We start from the raw sequence: 21,817 nt of genomic DNA, 5'->3' as shown, positions 1-21,817 counted from the left end.
TGCTATTACTTATCTAGGTAAACTGAGGGTTATCTGTGGTGCTTTTTGTGGACCTATAATCAAACGTGTCCCTCAGTGAACAACCCGTCGTAGGCTCCTGCGTGCCAAACAACTTGACGGGAAAGACTTCAACGAGCTGTTTCTGAGGCATGACGATAGCAGTACTAGTCGACTTAACGAAGCAAAGGCTTGGATTCTTTATATATACTTTTATCAAGAATTCTTGCTGCATTTGCGTGTGATGTGCGTCTTTCTCCCGCTTCCACGAATTTCATGACGTGGAAGCGTTCGTGGTTCTGTGCGGAGTGTTCTGGTTATTCAGTTCACAAGAATGATCACTTCCACAAATTTCCTGCTAAGCATGAGGTGCATTTCATTCTTAAGAGGATTTTCGCTGTTTTCTTGACACTTTTACTTTTCTTTGCATCACGTACTGAGAGAGAGAGAGAGAGAGAGAGAGAGAGAGAGAGAGAGAGAGAGAGAGAGAGAGAGAGAGAGAGAGAAAAACAAGATCCACAAACAGAGCCATGTATAGTACGCAACCGCACCGCTTTCGTCCTCCCACGGCCACCACTGCACACACACACCACTGGGCTGGGAATGCTGGGCTGCGAGACTCCCGCGGCTGCAGGGCGGGGGCCGAGGTCTGGGCGGGGGCGGTGGGGATGCTAGTGTCCAGCCGTCCCCCGTCCCTTCACCCCCACCGAGCTCTTTGCAAACTGGCTGCGTCCTGCCTGAGTCATGCCCACCTCTCTCCCTCCCCACGTCTGTCTGTTCACCGTACTGTTCTGCGCCAGATTAACGGTGCAGTATTCACACCCCCAGCATCTTTACGCGTGGCTGCGGGTGACTGACAGCTTCACGAGTCATCGGTGTTAAGTGCCCGTACTGCCGCGCGTTGCTGCTTTTTTTATTGCGTGTTATTTTGTATCTATGCACACCATCCTGAGTTCCGTCCTCTTTCGGGTCCTCCTCGCCCGCTGGGAGTGAATGTACTATAGCTGGTGGTGGTGGTGGTGGTGGTGAATAGAGCCGCTAGCATGACGTTGTAAATATAGACAATGAAGTATTTTCGGCACACGTAAAGCGGTAAAATGGTCACTCACTCCCCCGGCTACGACTTTCGAGGTAGTGTGTCTCTCGCTCCATCCCTCTCTCCCACCCTCCCATCCCCGCCACCCTTTCTGCCCCGCTGTGCACGCTGGAGGTCAAAGTAAAGGCATCGTGACAAGGCACATAATCGCAGGAGAAAAAGGCGCAAGGAAGGTGCAGCACGGCTAAATGTGGAGGCACCGTCACGTCAGCCTGTGGTGTGATACTCAGCAAGCAGCGACGCAATGCAGGCAGCCTCTGGTTCGTGATGCCGGCGAAACTGTATCGGTGCGCCTGGTGGTGGCCAGCTGACGGGGCCGCCGTTGCACCTCCCCACCAAGCCCCTCCCTGCTCGCCTGCCGCTGCCCCACCTATTGTCCTCCCGCCGCTCCACACAGACCGCTCACCCTCCTCCTTCCAGCCCTAGTCTCCGCTTCACCTCTTTTGAAGCTCATCCTTTGGGGACCTGCCCTGCACCGCTCTCCCTCCTCTTGGGCTTCAATGCAAACACAGTTGAGCCTCTTACTGTGCATTGCCGCCCGCCACCCAGAGCCACAATTCATTTCCAGCGTCACTTCGTATCCCCCGCTGCTGCAGGACACCCCAGGCAACACAACAAACACATCCTATACAACAGCGATATGTCCGGTGTGTAACAATAGCCGCGCATCTAATATAAAGCTCGGACGACTCAATTCTTTCGCCATCTCATAATTTTAAGTCACATGCTGTCGTATCCGCCACCTTGTTTCTCAGCCTGAAATGCCCACAGGAACGCCTTTCCACGCGTTACACAGAATCTGTGATATTCTGGGAACATACCTAGTAATTTCAGGGAAGCTTTTTTTTTTTTTTCCGTCTTTATGGTGTGTATGTGTGCCAGCGGTGGTTCCGGGGTTGTCGAGGGAGAAAAAAAAAAAAAAAAAATCCCGCAGTTCATGAGGTGTCGTCACAATGATGCTTTGCCATTGTAAGTTAATGTTTCCCACACGTGTTGGTGTTTCGCCTTTCCGCTGTGACATAAACGCTGCCATTGTGCAAACTTCATGCCGCCAGCAACCAACACACGGCGGACCGCCGCCAACCACGCTACGGCGGCGTGAAGCTTTCACGTTTTGCGCACCACCGTTTGACAAAAAAAAAAAAAAAAAAAAAAAAAAAAAAAAAAAAAAAAAAAAAATACTCGTTATCATTCTCTTGTTACAATGAGCACATTAAATGTGTTCACTGTAGTGTGTGTGTGTGTGTGTGTGTGTGTGTGTGTGTGTGTGTGTGTGTGTGTGTGTGTGTGTGTGTGTGTGTGTGTGTGTGTGTGTGTGTGTGTCTGTGTGTGTGTAGGGCGTCACCTATTGACAAGAAAACGTGAGCCGTCGCGGCCAACACTGCACACCAAGGAGTGGTCCAGGCCAGCACTGGAAACGGGGTGACGCCGCGGCTCCCTGTGACTGAGTAATGTCCCGGCACGTCACGCCGAGGGACGGTAAAGGAAGTGCTGTGTCGGCGTTGTGACCACTTAAGCGTGGAGTTCACTAAACAGATGCGCAACAGCCGGTGCTTTACCTCCGCTCAAGGAAGGAGCGTCGGACGTGGTGGGAGGCAACACGCTCAGGGCGGCTCGTCAGGCTGCACTTAATTCTTACGCTTGGTGCGATTCATCTTTTTTATATCTCCACAAATTACTGTCAAGTCTAAATAGAGAAAATAAATAACACTATAAAACTGTGTGTGTGTGTGTGTGTGTGTGTGTGTGTGTGTGTGTGTGTGTGTGTGTGTGTGTGTGTGTGTGTGTGTGTGTGTGTGTTTAACAGTTTTCCGCACCTTAAATCCACAGTGACTGGAATTCGTAATTAAGTCCAGGAAAAACGTCCCCATGAGTGCCCGGAGTCAACGGACGCAGCCTTCACTACCCGAGGCACGGGGCGCGGGGCTTCAGATGCGGGAGGTTAACGCCATGGCCCTTATTCTTAAATACCTCGCTCTCTCACCACGACTAATTTCAAAGGCCACAGAGATGATTAGCCGGGTTCTCAAGAATGTTTGTCCTGTTAATAATGTAGAAATCTTGTTAATCTGTAACTAAAACCCATAAAAAAAAAAAAAAAACATTTAAAAACGCATGTATCTTCAACTACAACTTTTTCAATGTACTGGAGGTGTGGCGTCAGTGTTTCAAAATACGGTCCTATGACTGAACACTGCCCCCCTCCCACACACACACACACTAACCAAGTTCCATATTTACTTACAGTGTGTGAGCATAACATACTACAAGTCAGCAGCTGCAATGGTTGGCACAGTATCACTATGCATCAAGTAATGATCCATCCAGGTGTACTCCCCCCCCACCCTCTCTCTCTCTCTCTCTCTCTCTCTCTCTCTCTCTCTCTCTCTCTCTCTCTCTGCACAACACCTATACACAGTAACAATTGCAAACAACGCTATTCATGACATACGTAAGCTAAAACCTCATAACATCTGGGCCTCGAGCACTCTGAACGCATCCCCGTCCTCTCTTTCTTCATTTACCGCAACTAGAATGGAAAACCCGGAACAAGAGACAGTGCAGGCTAGGAGGCAGGGGAGGCGAGGGGAGGATCAGGGAACTAATCACCCACCACAGCTCGCCCCAAGCAGTATTTATGTGCGTAATATCAAGATAATGAAGCTACACTGCACGTTCGTTTGTCCGTGGTTACATATAGTCAGTGTTTTATTGTATTAAGCGTAATTTGGTTAAAGTTACGAGCGATAAAGTTTGCCTGTAACCAGAAACGCTTCACTTTCTCATCCCCTTAATGTTTTCAAAGGCCAGAGGTAATTAGTCAGGTTCTCAAGAGTGTTTCTCCTGCTATAAGCGTAGAAATCATTAATCTGTCACTAGAACGATATAAATCATCTTTAAAAACCCGCGTCAACTATAGCCTCTTAAAAATAATCGTGGTCTGAAGTCTCCACCACCACCACTATCACGTTCCCGCCTTTCACAGCGCTCCGTGTAATGAAGGTTCTTGTTTTGATCAAGCTTAAGTGGTACGTAATGAATGCCAAGTACCGCTCACCCGCACCCCCACCATCCGCCCGCTGCCAGTACGTGAAGTGTGATGAATGTTACTGCTGCATTCACGCTTATTTCACCGTTTGTAAGAGTTACCGCGGAAATGTGCAGGTAATTCCGGTTATTCTCTCTTAGCACGAAGAAAATGGGAAACGCGGGCGGTAACCAACACAACTAGCACTCATGAATTTCGACAAACACACACACACACACACACACACACACACACACACACACACACACACACACACACACACACACACACACCAAAGCGCATAATTAACTACACACGTTTCATGTAACTGATGTACGTACTGTTACTAATGGTACTTGGAACGCCTGATCTCCCTTACCTTGCCCCGTGACACCTGAACACACCTGCCCTGGCATGAAGTACAACAAGAGGTGATTAGCTAACGGAATGGGCCACTTTTTTCATGTACAACTTTTTCTTTCAGCTTCTATGGTCGATGCGGACAAACAAGGTACTGAGTGAAGCAGACGTGATCTCGTGTTTGGGTTCATCAAAACTTCGAATCATATCTATACAAGCTCTGGGTGAAATAGAAACAGAAAACGGTAGTAGTAAGAAATGAAAGTTTAATAAATAACTTAAAAATGAAGCCAAAGAAGTTATTGTTAATAAAACGGGTAAAAGACACTATATATATATATATATATATATATATATATATATATATATATATATATATATATATATATATATATATATATATATATATATATACTATCTTCGTATGTATCGATTCAGTAAATCATACTTAATCCATTCCTCTCTCTCTCTCTCTCTCTCTCTCTCTCTCTCTCTCTCTCTCTCTCTCAAAGCACATACACGAATCCACGGTCTAATGGATCACCTGCATCTCCACAAAGGGACAATAATTGAACCAAACTTGCCAGCGAGAGACGGAAGGCGCCACAACAACACGGCTATTGTATGACTGACACACACACGCACACACACACAGGGAAGGAGGGTGGCCGCCTCTTCATTACACAAGTCGCGGTCGGAACAGGTTTTTGAGGCAATGAGGGAAATGTGACAACAAGACTCGAGGGTGAAACTAATTGACGTCATAACGCAGGGAAGGGGACGTCAGGGAAAGAAAACAGAAAAAAAAAAAAAAAACGAATGGGGAAAAAAAAAAAGGGAAGGGGAAGAGAAGGGAAGGGCGACATACAGGATTGCAGGTTGATGAGGAGAATGGGTGACTCGTGGGTGACTCGAGGTTATCAAGGAGAAGTGAAGGGGAAAGTGAAGCTGAGGAAACTAGCGTGGGAGTGAGAGAGAAGAGAGAGTGAGTGAGGAGGAAATGAGGAACGATGACACGGAATGATAGGGAAAGGAAGTGTGGAGGAAGGGTACGAGAGAGAGAGAGAGAGAGAGAGAGAGAGAGAGAGAGAGAGAGAGAGAGAGAGAGAGAGAGAGAGAGAGAGAGAGAGAGAGAGGGGAAATAACACGATGACAATCAAACAGGAAGGAAGGAAATGAGGAAGGAAGAGAAGTATAGACGGAAGGAAGTATGAAAAGAATGAAGGAAGGAAGGCAGCAAAGAATGACAAACACAGAAATATGGTAGGAAAAAAAGAAGGAAGGAAGAACGAATGAAAATGAATGAAGACATGGCTGAATCAAGTGGTGAGGGGGAGGGGAGTTCTGAGAGGAGCATGTGAGAGAGATCGTGGCCCACCTTGGGAGGCGGAGGGTCCCTCGGTGGTCTCGGCGGGCAGCAAGCCGGCCTCCTCCAGCAGATAGTTCTCACTCGGGTACTCATACGTGGAGGTTAACGTGTCGTCGAAGGAGATTTTGAGCTGCGGAGAGAAAGACAGGATGAGTGAACCTGTCAGAGCAACAACCTTCACTTTTGTCCTATTTTAACAAGGAAAAGTTCAACAAATTTATAAAAATTGCAAAAAAATCTCATTCTAACTGGAAAAGACTGGCAGACCTACAACACAAAGAAATAAAATAAAAAAATAGTCTTATTCTAACTGGAAAAGAGGCTAGCAGACCTACATTGAAAAAAAAATATATATATATAACTGGAGAAGACTGGCGTTTACAGTTTACAGGAATGTACAGAAAAAGATACCCTTTAGTCTAACTGGAAACTGGACTAACAAACCTACAACACTAAGTTTATAAGAATAGAGATGAAATTTTTATATTAACTGGAAAAGAGGTTAGTAGATCTAAAACACTCATTTCGTTGGAATTGCAAGAAAGATTTTTATTTTAAGAGGAAAAGAGACTGATACACCTACACTTACTGTAATATGATTCTCATCATATTAGAATTATAATGTCATTGTTGGCACCTTTGAATGTGGAGCGGGCAGCGTGTGTCGCTGTCATTGGTTGGAAAGAGGTGTAGATACGGGTTGTATTCCAGTTACTGTATAATTGTTATTGGCATATATGACAAGAATTGTAATTATTATTGAGATACATATATTGTTTTCTTACTTATTAACAAGTTTGGTATTGGTTAGTAATGTGTATTTGTTTGTCAAGAGGAAGTTTTCTTTTAGGGTCTGTGTATGTAACACGGATATTATTATACCGCACTCAGGTTGTAGGGGGAAGGTAGACAGAGGTACAGTTGGTGCCTGTCAGGGGTGAGTGGCGGTTGTTTGACTGAGGTGAGTTTTGTGATAACATTATTTCTCTGATTTGTTTGACTTATGTTATGCCGCTGATTGTGCATATTGGTTGGTGTTATATTGAATGCGGTGCTGATAGGAGGATTTGATTAAGTGTAACTTTGCAGCATAGTTGGGGTAATGCTGTAATCAGACATATGGTGAAGTCTGCCTTGGCTGATGATGGGCGGTCATTTTGTGAGTACTATTTTATATGTATCGTGTGTCATTGCAATAGTGAATAATAGAATGGGATATGTGTTCATCTTATGTTATTCTTCTGTTTACTGGGTGAAGTTACAAGATATTGAAGGGAGTTACATGATATTGAGGTATGCTGTGTTTATGTTGACATTAAATTTGCAGGCTGAATCAATCAATAAATCAAGATACAGCAAGTCAGCCCAATCATAGTCATTATCCTACACTACAATTCAGCAAAATTCGCAGAGCAGCCATGGATGACTTGAAAAGGGAACGTGCTAATGCCAAGAGGAGATTCACCAGGAAGGTGGGACTCTTCAAGGATGCACACAAGAGAGGAGACTCCACAGCAACCCTACAAGTATTGTATAGTGAAGTTTGTGATTCTTTCAAAGTAGTGGATGTTGTGAATGAGAAAATTATTGACCTTTTAGATGGTAGTTCATCTTGCCAAGAGTATGAAGACTATATCATGGAATTGGAAACTATAAAGTGCACTCTTCTTGAGACATTAAAAGAAAAACCTAAGGCTGTACTTGCCATGAAAAAAATTGAGCCTCCTAAATTTGGTGGATCTGTAAGGTCATTTCCCTCATTTATTAGGGATTATACAAGACTGCTTGAATCACAACATGGTGAGGATCCCTATGTACTCAGAATGTCACTAGAGGGGGAACCCAGGAGACTTGTAGAAGATTTAAATGATTACAAAAGAATGTGGGAGAGATTGAATGAAACATATGGTCATGAAGGAAAGTTAATTGATTCAATCTTGGGAGACATTAGGTCATATAAGCCAATAAGTGAAGGTGATGATAAACGGTTAATCAAGCTAATCAATACTGTAGAAAAGGTATGGTTAGATGTAAGCAACTTGAACCTAACAAAGGAGTTGGAGAATGTTACTGTCCTGACTCAAGTAGAAAAATTGTTACCCTCTATGTTGAAAAAGGAATGGGCTAGTAAAGTACAACAAGTGAAGACTGACAAGTTTAAAGAGTTGGTTGCATTCTTAACAGAGCATCGAAAAGCTTTAGAATACTTACAAGATGAGTCAAGACTTGGTGCGTCAAAGGTAACGGTGCATACCACTGATGTATCAAACACAAAAGAAAATGACTTATTAGAAGTCATAAAACTGTTAGCTGTGGGACAAGAGAAACTACAAAACCAGATGTCAGAGTGTTTAACTAATATAGCTCAAGTAGCAGATGGAAGATATTGCAGTAGGAATTACACATCAAAAGTTAATGGTGATCAGAAGGAGAAGTATTGTCTTGTTCATGATAGTGAATCTCATCACTTACAGGATTGTATGACATTTAAGCAATGGACAGCTGAAAATCAAATGGATTTTTTAAAGCAAAATAGAATTTGTTTTGCATGTCTCAAAAGAGGGCACCTATCTAGGGATTGTGATAAGCAAATGCCTTGTAGAGTAAAGGTAAAGGGAGACATTTGTGGTAAGCACCACCATTCAATTTTGCACCCTATATTTAGCAGTCCTTATACTTCTACAATGGATGTTATGAGTAACCATTTGACAAAGAAAGGTGCATTTTTGATGACTGGGTTTGTGGATAGTGGAGGTGTTTCTGTTCCCACATTATATGATGCAGGAAGTAACATCAGTCTGATCACTTTTAGAATGGCAAAGCAACTAGGACTCAAAGGTACTCCTATACAGCTTTCAGTGACAAAGGTCGGTGACCACACAGAAGAACTGGATAGTTTTGTTTATAAGATGTCCTTGAGGGATCAAACAGGGAAGGAAAAATTTGTTGAAGTTTGTGGAATTTCCGAAATAACTGGTGCTCATCAACAGGTGAATTTATCGGAAATTGCTAAGAAATTTGAAGTGCAAGAAAAGGATATCCAAAGGCCTGAAGGGCGTATAGAACTACTAATAGGATCTGATCACTGTACTTTAATGCCACAAGTTAAAAAAACCATAGATAATGTTCAGTTAATGTCAAATGAGTTTGGTTTCTGTATCAGAGGTAGATTGGATGACAAAGGAAAGGGACATAGCTATTGCGTGCAAATTAATCACGTGAGTTGTAATGACACCACAGATTGGCATTTCAGGACTAAACCTAATGTGGGCAAGTTGATAGAAAATTATTTTTTGAATGAAAGCTTAGGAACAGAATGCAATCCTAAGTGTGGAGGCTGCAAATGTGGAAAATGCTCAACCAAGGGAAATTTAACCATTAAGGAAGAAAGAGAGAAGAAACTTATTGAAGATGGATTAACTTATGATGCGAAACATCAGTGCTGGATAGCTAAGTATCCTTGGATTTATGATCCGGCTAAACTACCTGATAATTATCCTATGGCATTTGCTAGATTAAAGGCCACTGAACAGAGATTAATGAAGATGGGGTCGACCCAGTGTGTAAAGTATCAAGAACAAATAAAAGACATGTTGGATAGAGGAGTAGCGGAGAAATTATCAAAGGAGGAAGTAATGACTTACAAGGGTCCAAAGTTTTATCTACCCCATCACGAAGTTTACAAGGTAGACTCCATTTCAACCCCAGTAAGGATAGTGTTTAATGCAGCAGCATCCTACAAAGGGATCTCTCTCAATGACATGCTTGCAAAGGGGCCAGATGTGATAAACAACTTAATTGGAATCTTGCTGAGATTCAGAGAGGAGGAGATTGGTATGGTTGGAGATATTAGAAAAATGTATCATACTGTAAAGCTTTCAGATGAAGATATGCACACTCACAGATTTTTATGGAGGAACTTTCAACTAGAGAGAGAACCCTCACACTATAAATTGAAGACGGTAACATTTGGAGACAAACCTTCTGGGCCGATAGCAATGTTGGCTCTTCGTAAAACAGCAGAAATGAATTGTGACTTCCCATTAGCCTCTAAAATGATTGTAGAGGATTCCTATGTTGACGATATTATAAGTAGTGTTGGTTCAACGAATCATGCAATGGAAAGAATCAAAGAAGTGGAGGAAGTTTTAAGACCAGGAGGTTTTCAGATTAAATACTGGATTCTCTCTGGAGAGGATAACAGAAATGATGCCATAATCTCGAACACTGATCAAGAAAAGGTTTTAGGGTTAGAATGGAAACCCAAACAAGATGTATTTTCATTTAAAGTTAAACTCAACTTCTCGAAAAGAACAAGAGAGGGCAGGACAGAACCAAATGTGAGCTATGGTGATTTTGAAAGCCGTATCCCGTGTATGTTGACTAAAAGAACTGTACTGTCGCAGTTTGCTACACTCTATGATCCTCTGGGACTGTTAACACCATTCACACTGAAAACCAAGTTAATGATTCGCTCCATTATACTAGAAGCTAATGAAAACAAATCTAAGGGATGGGATGAGCCTATCAGTGGAACTTTGTATTTAGAAGCAGTGGATTTATTTCGGGAAATGCTTGAAATTGAAAAACTTACTTTTGGAAGATGCTTAAGGACTACAGATGTGACTACAGATCCAGAGTTAATTATCTTTTGTGATAGTAGCATGAAAGCATATGGAGCTGTAGCTTACATTAGGTGGAAGAAGCAGAATGGCACATATTGTGTAAAACTCTTATGTTCAAAGAATAGAATTGCTCCTATGAGGCAAATCAATATACCTAGACTGGAATTGTGTGCTGCAGTTTTGGCAAGCAGATTGAGAGTATCCATTGAAGGAGAAATGAGATACAACTATTCTAGGATAATCCACATCACAGATAGTGAGATTGTAAGGGCACAAATTCAAAAGGAATCACATAGATTTAACACCTTTGTTGGAAGTAGAGTTGCAGAGATTCAATCAAAGACAGAGCCCATAGAATGGTATTGGGTATCTTCTAAGGAAAACAATGCTGATTTAACCACCAGGGAATGCAGTCCCTTAGAGTTAGGGACAGGATCTGTATGGCAAAGTGGTCCACAATTTCTCTATCGTGACTTCTCAGAATGGCCAGTTAAACAGAATACAGTGTCTGATCTCCCTGATACTGTGTTTGCAAAGGTAACCATGAACACAGGAGAGATTATTACACCTAATGAGTTAATCAACATCCAAAATTTCAGCAATTTGAAACGGCTTTTGTCGGTAATGGCTCGAGTCATAAATGTAGTAAGAAAGAGATCATTTAAAGCTATAATATGTGATCCTAATGCAGAGGATATACAGAGAGCAGAATTATTTCTTGTTAAGAACGCTCAAACAAGCCTGCCACAAGACTGGGAAAAGAAATATAAGCGTCTAGGACCAAGGATGAGAGAAGATGGCATTATCACTGTGGGAAGTCGAATGTCAAAATGGGTAAAAGACAATTGGAATTGTGATCAGTTCATGTTACTCCCATCAAAGCATCCATTTTCTGAACTGTATCTGTCCCACATACACAAGGAAGATCATAGTGGAATAGAAGCGGGCCTTGCTAGAGCTCAAGTGAAATACTGGGTATTAGGTGCGAGGAAGACAATGAAATCTATTAGAAAACAATGTGTAACTTGCCATAGAATAGATAAGATCTGCACATCCCAGTGTATGGGTGAACTACCTAAGGAAAGACTAGAGCCATGTCCACCATTTTACAATGTAAGTGTTGACCTGTTCGGTCCTCTTTGGGTTTGTGATACGGTGAAAAGAAGAGTGAAAAGAAAAACGTTTGGAGTAATTTTCAATTGCATGACAACAAGGGCTGTACATTTAGACCTTTCCGAAGGTTATGATACTCAAAACTTTCTTACTGTATTGAAGAGATTCACTTGTCTTAGAGGATTTCCCAAAAAATTATATTCAGATAATGGTACACAATTAGTGTCTGCAAACAAGGAATTGAGAGATATGGTTACTCGGTGGAATAAGCATGAAGTGTTCAATTTTGGAAAATTTAATGGTTTAATCTGGGTATTCAATAGATCAGCAGATGCCCCTTGGGAAAATTCTTGCAGTGAAGCGTTAATTAGATTAGTCAAGAGATCTCTCACTAGAATCATAGGTGAATCAGTCATATCCTTTGGAGAACTACAGTCTGTTATGTATGAGGTGGCCAATGTATTGAATGAACGGCCTATCGGGTTCAAACCAGGTGAAGATTTTGATGAAGGGACTGTATTGAGACCTAATGACTTACTACTGGGTCGATCTACCATTGATGCTCCTTGTGGATTTTGGAATGAACGGGGAGAAGTAAGTAGATCATATGCATTTAAGATTAAGGTCATTGATTTATTTTGGAAAAATTGGATGAAGAACTACTTTCCTACTCTAATTGTACGCCAAAAGTGGCATGTGAGTGTAAGAAATGTTCGGAAGGGTGACATTGTACTTGTTAATGATCATAATGTATTAAGAGGAGAATGGAAGTTAGCGGAAGTTGTAGAAGGTATACCAGGAAGGGATGGAAAGATCAGAGATGTGTTGTTGAGGTATAAAATTAATGAACCAGGAAAACAGTACAGGGGCCAACATGACAAGCAAATGGTAAGATCAGTACATAGACTGGTGGTGTTGCTCCCAGTCGATCAACAATAGAAGTATAGAAGCCTTTGATTTGTGGTGGGGGGAGTGTAATATGATTCTCATCATATTAGAATTATAATGTCATTGTTGGCACCTTTGAATGTGGAGCGGGCAGCGTGTGTCGCTGTCATTGGTTGGAAAGAGGTGTAGATACGGGTTGTATTCCAGTTACTGTATAATTGTTATTGGCATATATGACAAGAATTGTAATTATTATTGAGATACATATATTGTTTTCTTACTTATTAACAAGTTTGGTATTGGTTAGTAATGTGTATTTGTTTGTCAAGAGGAAGTTTTCTTTTAGGGTCTGTGTATGTAACACGGATATTATTATACCGCACTCAGGTTGTAGGGGGAAGGTAGACAGAGGTACAGTTGGTGCCTGTCAGGGGTGAGTGGCGGTTGTTTGACTGAGGTGAGTTTTGTGATAACATTATTTCTCTGATTTGTTTGACTTATGTTATGCCGCTGATTGTGCATATTGGTTGGTGTTATATTGAATGCGGTGCTGATAGGAGGATTTGATTAAGTGTAACTTTGCAGCATAGTTGGGGTAATGCTGTAATCAGACATATGGTGAAGTCTGCCTTGGCTGATGATGGGCGGTCATTTTGTGAGTACTATTTTATATGTATCGTGTGTCATTGCAATAGTGAATAATAGAATGGGATATGTGTTCATCTTATGTTATTCTTCTGTTTACTGGGTGAAGTTACAAGATATTGAAGGGAGTTACATGATATTGAGGTATGCTGTGTTTATGTTGACATTAAATTTGCAGGCTGAATCAATCAATAAATCAAGATACAGCAAGTCAGCCCAATCATAGTCATTATCCTACACTACACTTACTTTATAGATAGGAAAAAAAAAAGTTAAATGCTGCCCTCTCACCTCTCTCCCTCTCCCTCTCTCCCTCACAAAAAGAAAGAAGAATATACGAGTTTCAAAATGCGAAAGGTTATCCCACAAATCTTTCACTGTTCCTCCCCCGCCATTCCTGTCATTCCTGTCACGCATTGTATGGTTACCGCATGTGTCTATAACATTACGAAAACAGGAACATTTTCTTTTCCATCCAAACACGAGGCGGGATGGAGGCTGGATGACTTCAACCTTTCCTGGATCACCTTTCAGCGTTTATTTCACTTTAATGTCATGTCAAAGTGCAAGGCTGAGCGTGAACCTGAAAAGATTACGAACTCGTCCAACTGGAAGCGCCCTCTCTCTCTCTCTCTCTCTCTCTCTCTCTCTCTCGGATTATCGAACCTGGTTCGATAATCCGAGAATAAAATATTATTTATTTTAAAACTACAGAAAGTAGTTCTCTCTCTCTCTCTCTCTCATGATTAGTCAGAGAGAGAGAGAGAGAGAGAGAGAGAGAGAGAGAGAGAGAGAGAGAGAGAGAGAGAGAGAGAGAGAGAGAGAGAGAGAGACGGAGTGGAGGCCAAACAGGTGTAACTTAGTCATTTGGAAACAGGGAGGCACGGCAAGGGAGGCGCCGCGGCGTGGTCTGCTGCTGCTGCGACACTACACCTTCACCAGACGCACGCCCATGTAACACCAAGGTAACACCCACTATGTTCACTACTACTACTACTACTACTATTACTACTACAACAACTACTACTACTACACCCTTTGCTACACATCATAATAATCTGCTCGAGTGAAGTAAAACGGCAAACGAAGAAATATCAAATGAAGCTCCACGCGGGTTCTCAATCCTCTCCGGTGGCGGTGATGTCACTCCCGGGGCCCATCTGCCGCGGCAAGAGGGAAGGCGTGGCGGGGCGCGGCTCGTGGCTGGAAGGCGGGGCAGGGGTGCCTGCTGCTGTGGGAGGCCCTAACCTGAGCGAGGGGAATGTTGCGGGGGAGGCGGAGGGGCGAGACGGGGAGACGTCTGGTTATGGACTGCAAAGATGTGTGAGGGATGAGTCACTCCTGCCAACGTGGTGTTCTCTCTCTCTCTCTCTCTCTCTCTCTCTCTCTCTCTCTCTCTCTCTCTCTCTGCGGGACAGACACTCGGACAGTGCTCCCCGACGTGTGGGTGGCGGCAGGAAGGTGTCGTGTCCTGCTGTGTGATGGGGTGTGGGTGTGAGTGTGGGTGTGGGGCGTCCCGACTCCCGACACACCGCAATATTTCCACATGACGTCACCTAACCGTCATGCATTTCCCGCAGCAAACGACTCGCCGTGAAGTCCGTTTGGCTAAGATGAATAAATTGATTAGGCTCCGTCGTGAGGTGGGCGCGCCTCCTGTATGCTGGTGACCGCAGCGTCCTCAGCGGCTGCGTGTCCATGAAGTCCCCGGCGTGACCTTCCTGGGCGGACCACTGACCGTGTGTTCAAAGGCGCGTGGGCAGTCCAGGCAAGGCAGGCCAGGCAGTCCAGGCAGCCGCTATCCAGCTTTTTTTTTTTTTTTTTCCTTTCGCTCTTTATTCTTAGAGGAACATGACCCATATTTCGTTTTCAGGGTCGTGGATGGAGAAAGGTGGGCAGGCCTGACCTTCGGGACAGGGTTGGGGAGCCTGATATATACGAGACGAGGTGGCGCCTGGTTTCCGCGTGGCCAGAAAGTGGGGCAAAAAATGTCTGTCTGCGAGGAAAGTTTGTGGACGACCCTGAAATATGATGCGGTCTCTGTGCATGCTAAGGAGATTATTAACATTATTTATTAGAAGGCATAAAAAATACGTACAGATGCAAAATTTGAAAGATTAAAAAAGTGACGAATAAAATACATTCACTTCACAAATTTGCGATGCCAACCCAACGACTTGCTCCCCGTGACCACCGGCGGCGAGGCGTGAAGGTGTTGATGTGACCCACCGCCAGGAGTCCCCTACACCGTGCAGTGTGCCGGCGAGGCCCGAGACTCAACTACTTGATCGAAAAGACTGCAGTGCTTCACCTGGCAACACACCTTCCCTCCCTCTTCTCCTCCCCCTTTTCTCTCTCTCTCTCTCTCTCTCTCTCTCTCTCTCTCTCTGCGGTGTAAGTGTGGAAAATCTGAGCTTAACCTGCCGACAAGATTACCCAATGACACGGAACAAAACACGGTCGCTTATGAGTCAACCTTAATGCAGAGGAATAAAACTATCTCGCTTCCTGCAGCGCCACTCATCCACACAATGAGTAACCGTCTTTTGTGAGTGCAGGGAATCAAGTTGGCATACCATTCATAAGACGACTTTAACCTCTTAGATTGGAACATATATGTCATAACCATGTACGGGTTAAGATGCTTTCTAGTACTAGACATTAGGCCGCTACATTAATTCGAGGCTAGGTTATAAGGAAACGCCGCAAATTGTTTACTGATATCGATACTGAAAAGGTAAACGTAAAATGAAATCTATTCTTCAACCGGTAAAGCGTTCACCGATTACATACTTAACACACACACACACACACACACACACACACACACACACACACACACACACACACACACACACACACAGCTGTGCCGAGTTCCACATCAGCTGGTCACCTTCACCTTCATTTATTACAAAACAAACTTGCTCTTCATCAACACCTGTGGAGGCAACATCCTTTCAAGTGTCTCGAAACACCTGTGAGAACACCCACGCCGCCGCCATCACCACCACCACCACCACCATCACTCGCTGTCACACAATCACTTCTGAATCATCGGTTATCGGAAGTCACATCTTTCATATCTCTGGTCAAGCCTCGCTGCATCACCGCTGATTCATGCGGTCGCCAGTCAGCGTCGTGTGTCACAGCACCGGTGACCTGAGGTGGCCTGGCGGATCAACACCAACGACGTCGTTTCCAACGATCCCCTTGCCTCACGCCTCGCCGTGCCACGCCAGTCACCACCCTGCTACCAGCACCATTCAGCCCGCGCACCTCCTTCCACTTGCAGTCACGCCGCGGCACACAGATACAGCAACAGCCACAGTCTTTTTCCCTCTCACATATCGACGTCTGAGGCACCTGCCGAAAGATAGCGGGGTGGAGGCAAGGTTGAGGGAGGGTAGTGTGGCAGGACAAGTCAGCGAGCCCCGAGGGAGGCCAAGTAGCAGCGCCTCAAGTCCACTTGAACTCTGACCTTCGTGCCTTGGTAAAGTCACCCCCTTATCTGGACCATATGAATCCTCGCCGCCATAAACGATGCTGTCGCCTTGACGCACCAAGCACGGTGCCGCGGGCCAAAGGGCGGGCTGGGGAGAAGGGGAGAAGTGTTCCGTGGTCACGTGCTCCGAAAAAGGGAGGGTCACGCCCCGCCTCGAGGCAAGGGACTTAAAAAGGATAAACAGCCCCGCTCCCCCCCCCTTTGCTGCCTCGGTGGTGTATAAAAATGAGTCACGGGAGAACTTGGATCTTGCCGCGTGCCAGTCAGTCTGTCAGTGCCAGGTGAGGTGTGTTGGCCAGCGCTGCCGGCCAACACTCTAAGTATTCAATAATTCATCGCTCCACTCCAAGCATTCATCCACTCCGCAATGAAAAGGCGAAATGTATCCGTAAAGCAACATCCGGACTGTGAGTGATGAAATAAACCCCTCCGAGCCGCCAAGTGCCCCGCGAGGGAAACGAGGGAAGGAGGACATTCTTGAGGGCTGGCTTATTATTATTATTATTATTATTATTATTATTATTATTATTATTATTATCACTATCATTATTATCATTGTTATCATCATTCTTATCCTTACCATTTTTTTTATATTACTATTACTACTACCATCCAACTATTATTTATATCCCCACCAGTGTCATGAAAATTACACAAGACGAACATATATCAAGACGGTGACGCAGGTTGGATGGGTGGCTGGGTGGGGAGATACCGGGTTGCGTCACGCCGCCACCGGGACATGGTGACACGGCAGGAATATACTAACAAACTTTCAACAACTAATTCCAGGACGCGAGAGACTTTCCCGATCACACACGTCACCACCACCACCACCACCACCACCACCACCACCACCGCTGCCGCCACGTGCCCTTCGTGGCCTCCGTCGCCGCCGCCACCACGAGGGATGCACACTTGTCCCTCTATTGATTCGGTGGGCCACAAGATGACGTCAGGCAGAAAGCCCCATGGGTGTGCATCCGGATTTCGTCTGTACGTGTGTGTGCATTTCTCTAGATATCGATCGCAGCGCCATTAATTCTCGTGTGCGTGTGTGTGTGTGTGTGTGTGTGTGTGTGTGTGTGTGTGTGTGTGTGTGTGTGTGTGTGTGTGTGTGTGTGTGTGTGAACCTTCTCGTCGTACACACACACACACACACACACACAGTGGCGTCGGGAAATGCGTCATGTTTCCTCCCCCTTGCTCCCCTACGCCCCACACGCTGCCTTTGTCCCGCCCCGCCCTGGAAGCAACACACGGCCTCTCCCAAGACTGACTTACCCATCTCTCTCTCTCTCTCTCTCTCTCTGCTTTTGACATCTATAAAAGAAATGATGAATGCAGAAAACACTAATTTTTCATCTAGTCTGCGTGTGAGTGGGTGGGTGTGTGGGTGGATGGGTGGGTGCGAATGAACAGTGCAGTAACGGCGGGTGTGATGCCTCAGTGGGTTTAACTGCGTGTACATTGCTAGTTTAGTTGTTAGGGTGGGTTAGTGAGTGACGGCTGTGTGTGTGTGTGTGTGTGTGTGTGTGTTGCTCCGCTTTCCCCGCCCACATCCTCTGCTGAACATCCTGCGCCCTGTCACTCCTAACAACTTGACAACCTCATTAAACTAACGTTACTAAATTTCGTGGATGCTCTTTAATTCAGTCCTCCTCCTCCTCTTTCTCCTCCCCTCTTCCTCCTAGCGGCAACAGGAACATTCAATCAATTCTTCTTCTTCTTCTTCTTCTTCTTCTTCTTCTTCTTCCTCCTCCTCCTCCTCCTCCTCCTCTTACTCATCCATCACCACTAAAATCTCCTTTCCTTCTTCCCTTCCCTACACCATTTCTTACTTCCCCATTCTATTCCTTTCCTCTTCACCTCCCGTTCCCTTCCCCTCCACCATCCTTACCTCTGCAAATCGCCCTTCCCTTCCCGCCTCCTCCCTGACTCCCCTCCCTCCCTCTCTCCCACTCCTCGTCACCTGTGCGGCTCCAGTGAACCAAAATATACGAGCAAGGAAGTTGGAGTTTGTTGTCACTTCCGTCTGTGTTTATCTCTCCTCCTCCTCCTCTTTCTGCCTCCCCACCCCGTCCCCTCAGCCTGGCGGGGAATGAATGAGAGTACCGCTATGTGGGAGCAAGGGTGGGAGTGGGAGGTGTACTCGTAGTAGCGGAGGTGGAGGAAGACCGGAAGAAGGGTGGAGAAGAGCAGGAAAACGGGACAAGGAGAAGATGTGACGATGCGTGTGAGAGAGAGAGAGAGAGAGAGAGAGAGAGAGAGAGAGAGAGAGAGAGAGAGAGAGAGAGAGAGAGAGAGAGAGAGAGAGAGAGAGAGAGAGAGAGAGAGATACGTCTCCTGCACAGTGGCTTAATGGGTGAGGGTGTGGAAGAGGGGGGGGTGGCATCGCATCTCATCTCACGTCTTCATTTGCATTTCGTGACGTGACTCTGCGTGACACGACTTGACCTGACCTGAACTCTCCCGGTGAAAGTGGAAGCTCGCCGTCCCCGCCCTCGTCACGCCCGCACGCCCATCACTCACGCACGCCTCTCATTAGCGGCAAGTGGGTGACGTTTCTCCGCCGCCTGCCGCCCCCGCCTCAGCAGCAGTTCCCAGAGGCGGCACAATGAGTCCTCCGCCCCCGCCGCCGCCGCCGGCTCGACTTGTTTAACGAGTTGCAATTTCTCCGCTTTTGTTGCCAGGGTTGTGCAAGTGCATTGTTTCCACTATGGCGTGGTGGTGCCCCGCTGCCGCCTGTCTGGGCGCGGCGCACCTGCTGGCAACACCCATTTGGTTTCCGCCACCACTTTCACGCCTTTACACTCTACTTGCCCTCAAGGGAGAAAAGTCCCGCCGCGTGCCCCCACAGCCCCGCGTCCCGCTCGGCTGGCGGAGACACACATGCTAATGCGGCAGCGGCATCCATAATTGGCATAATCGAACCGCCAGTTTGTTCCGCCGCCACGACTATAACACTTTCTGGGGCGCGATTTTCAGCGGTAATATGATAATGAGGGTCGATGGGACGCCGATGTGACGGAGTGCATGGCGCGGGCTGGGACGCGGCGGCATTATTTCCGCCTCCAGCAATGACATGAGCGGGCGTGTGCGCGGCTCGTGCTGGGAGGAAATTAATTTAATTTATCATGGATGCGAGTCGTTGAGTCTCGCGGTGACGGATCGGGGGCGTGGCGGCGTGGGCGAAGGCTGCCCAGGGTGCTGGCGAATAAAACCAGAGTTCCCTCTGGCCCGGGAAAGACGGTGCTGGTGGTGTAGGTCCACTGGGGCGGGGAGGCAACCACATTTCGCAGAGGACTCAGTCGGTGCGTGAACTTGTGGCCTACATGGCAATCAGCGTGTATTAGACGGACCAGCCCTGGCCCGCCCCGAGCCGACCCGCGCCGGGCAACAGTCGTCCCGCGGCCGCAGCACAGCCTCGCCCCGGTGACCCCTTGACTCTGACAAAACTGGAAAAGGAAGATACGCCTGTACCTCCTGGACAGACAGTGCCTCCATTGCGGCTCATCCTCGCCCCTCACCCTTTGCAGCACCCTCGCGATGCACCTCTCGCCTCACAGCCACACTGGCTCCTGCGACACACTTCTGTTTGTCCTGTCGTCTTTATTTCCGTAGAAGCACTGAGCGCACCAAACAATGAAGGGGAAATAGCACGATCTGAATTCTGAAAATACTTAGCGGTACATCAAGCATCCTTCTTATTCTGGCTTGAGAAACACCGCGACCAACACAATGTCACCCAGACTTCCGCCAGTCACACCTTTATTCTCATTTCCTAAACCCAAGCACAAGCGGTGACCGGCGGCGCCTTCTGCAGCCCTTCTAGACGTGAGGCACCTCGATTTAGAACTTCCGGCACCTGGCATTAATTTACGCGGGTTTTTTCCGGTGACTCTGCTTCACGCCCGCGCGGAAACGAGCAACACCAACTCAGGTATAATTCGCTGCGAGCTTCTGCCTTTGTCCGCGAGGCAGGTGGCGGCAGGCGAGGCCTGGGGAGGAGGGGGTTGGGTGGGTTCGTGCCTCGCCTGAACCCACGTCCAGTCAGGGGGACGAGGCTGCTTGTGACGGCTTTGTAATGGAGGAGGTAAAAACTCTTAACAAACGGACAAGAAACGGTAATGGACAGTTGGTATGGACGCGACCAACACCCACAACTTCCCTTATCGAGGCACGACACCACACCACAGCACACCACGCCACGCCATGCCAAGCCGCCTCCACCCTTTACGCGACCCTCCATACTCCACCCGGTCTTCACCCTCCCTTGCACCTACACCCTACACACTCCACCCTCAACCCAGCATGTATGTACCCCTTCATATTCCACCTTAACTCAAAACTCCGCCCTATAATGTATGTACGTAACTCCATATTCCACTTCCCTCCATCCCTACATCCCCAGAATTCCACTCAGCACTCACCTCTTCGTATTCCAACCCACCTCCACTACCAGACACACTCAGACACACTCTACGTATCTTTTATATTCCACCTTGGGCTTTCCACACCTCCACTCACCCTCCGCGGCCCAACACATGTACCTGGCAGGCTTTTAAAAGATTTCTTACTATCCGGCTTCAGGTTTATCAGGATTATTTTTGACATGGTTTCCGCTCGCCTCGTCACTGCAGATAACACGCACATAAATCCAACTGAGGTGACGCAGCGACCACCACCAGACACACATTCACACTGCGGGGCGGCCGGCGAGGACTCAGGAGCATCAGTGTGTTAAAAGCCTCGACGCAGCTTCAATAACGCAGTAATCACCCGGGAAATTGCTGACGTAAGATCCAGCCGATCACAGCACAGGGATGTTTGACTGTTTGGTTTCCCGCGCCCCTACAATAACGTCAAATGGTGCAGCGCAAAATATGGCTGAAAAAAAAAAAGAAAAAAAAATCTTAACACAAATAATCTAAAAATTCTTCAAGGGGAGCTGGCGAGAGGAACAAGTGACTGGCTAACGAGACAGACGAGTAATTAACGATTTCCTCACTAAACGCGGCAAGGCAGATTGAGGAACAGTTTACAAGGGAAAAGTTTTACAGATTTTCGACCATGTAAAACTGGAGAATAATAGATAATGGTATGTTAGGTTAGGTTTAAGTTAGGTTAAGTTATGTAGCTTTCTTTTACTGCTTTACTACTACTACTACTACTACTACTACTACTCTCTCTC

The 21,817-nt window shown here is 46.1% G+C and overlaps 1 protein-coding gene and 1 long non-coding RNA gene across 2 annotated transcripts in view; one reads left to right on the top strand and one right to left on the bottom strand.

Annotated features, from left to right (window-relative positions):
• LOC135096374 (nascent polypeptide-associated complex subunit alpha, muscle-specific form-like) overlaps window positions 1-21,817 on the bottom strand; it is a 116,213-nt gene that overhangs the window by 4,823 nt on the left and 89,573 nt on the right. The window contains exon 3 of the mRNA XM_063997840.1: window positions 5,860-5,980. Coding sequence (XP_063853910.1) covers window positions 5,860-5,980 — 121 coding nt within the window. The remainder of the gene's footprint in view (window positions 1-5,859; window positions 5,981-21,817) is intronic.
• LOC135091823 (uncharacterized) lies at window positions 5,987-13,336 on the top strand. The gene is made up of 2 exons (XR_010262652.1): window positions 5,987-7,376; window positions 12,864-13,336. It is a non-coding gene; the product is annotated as an uncharacterized LOC135091823 (long non-coding RNA).

Source organism: Scylla paramamosain, chromosome 3 (genome assembly GCF_035594125.1).
Source record: "Scylla paramamosain isolate STU-SP2022 chromosome 3, ASM3559412v1, whole genome shotgun sequence".
NCBI classification, from domain to species: domain Eukaryota; kingdom Metazoa; phylum Arthropoda; class Malacostraca; order Decapoda; family Portunidae; genus Scylla; species Scylla paramamosain.
This window is presented reverse-complemented; position numbering and strand designations above follow the sequence as displayed.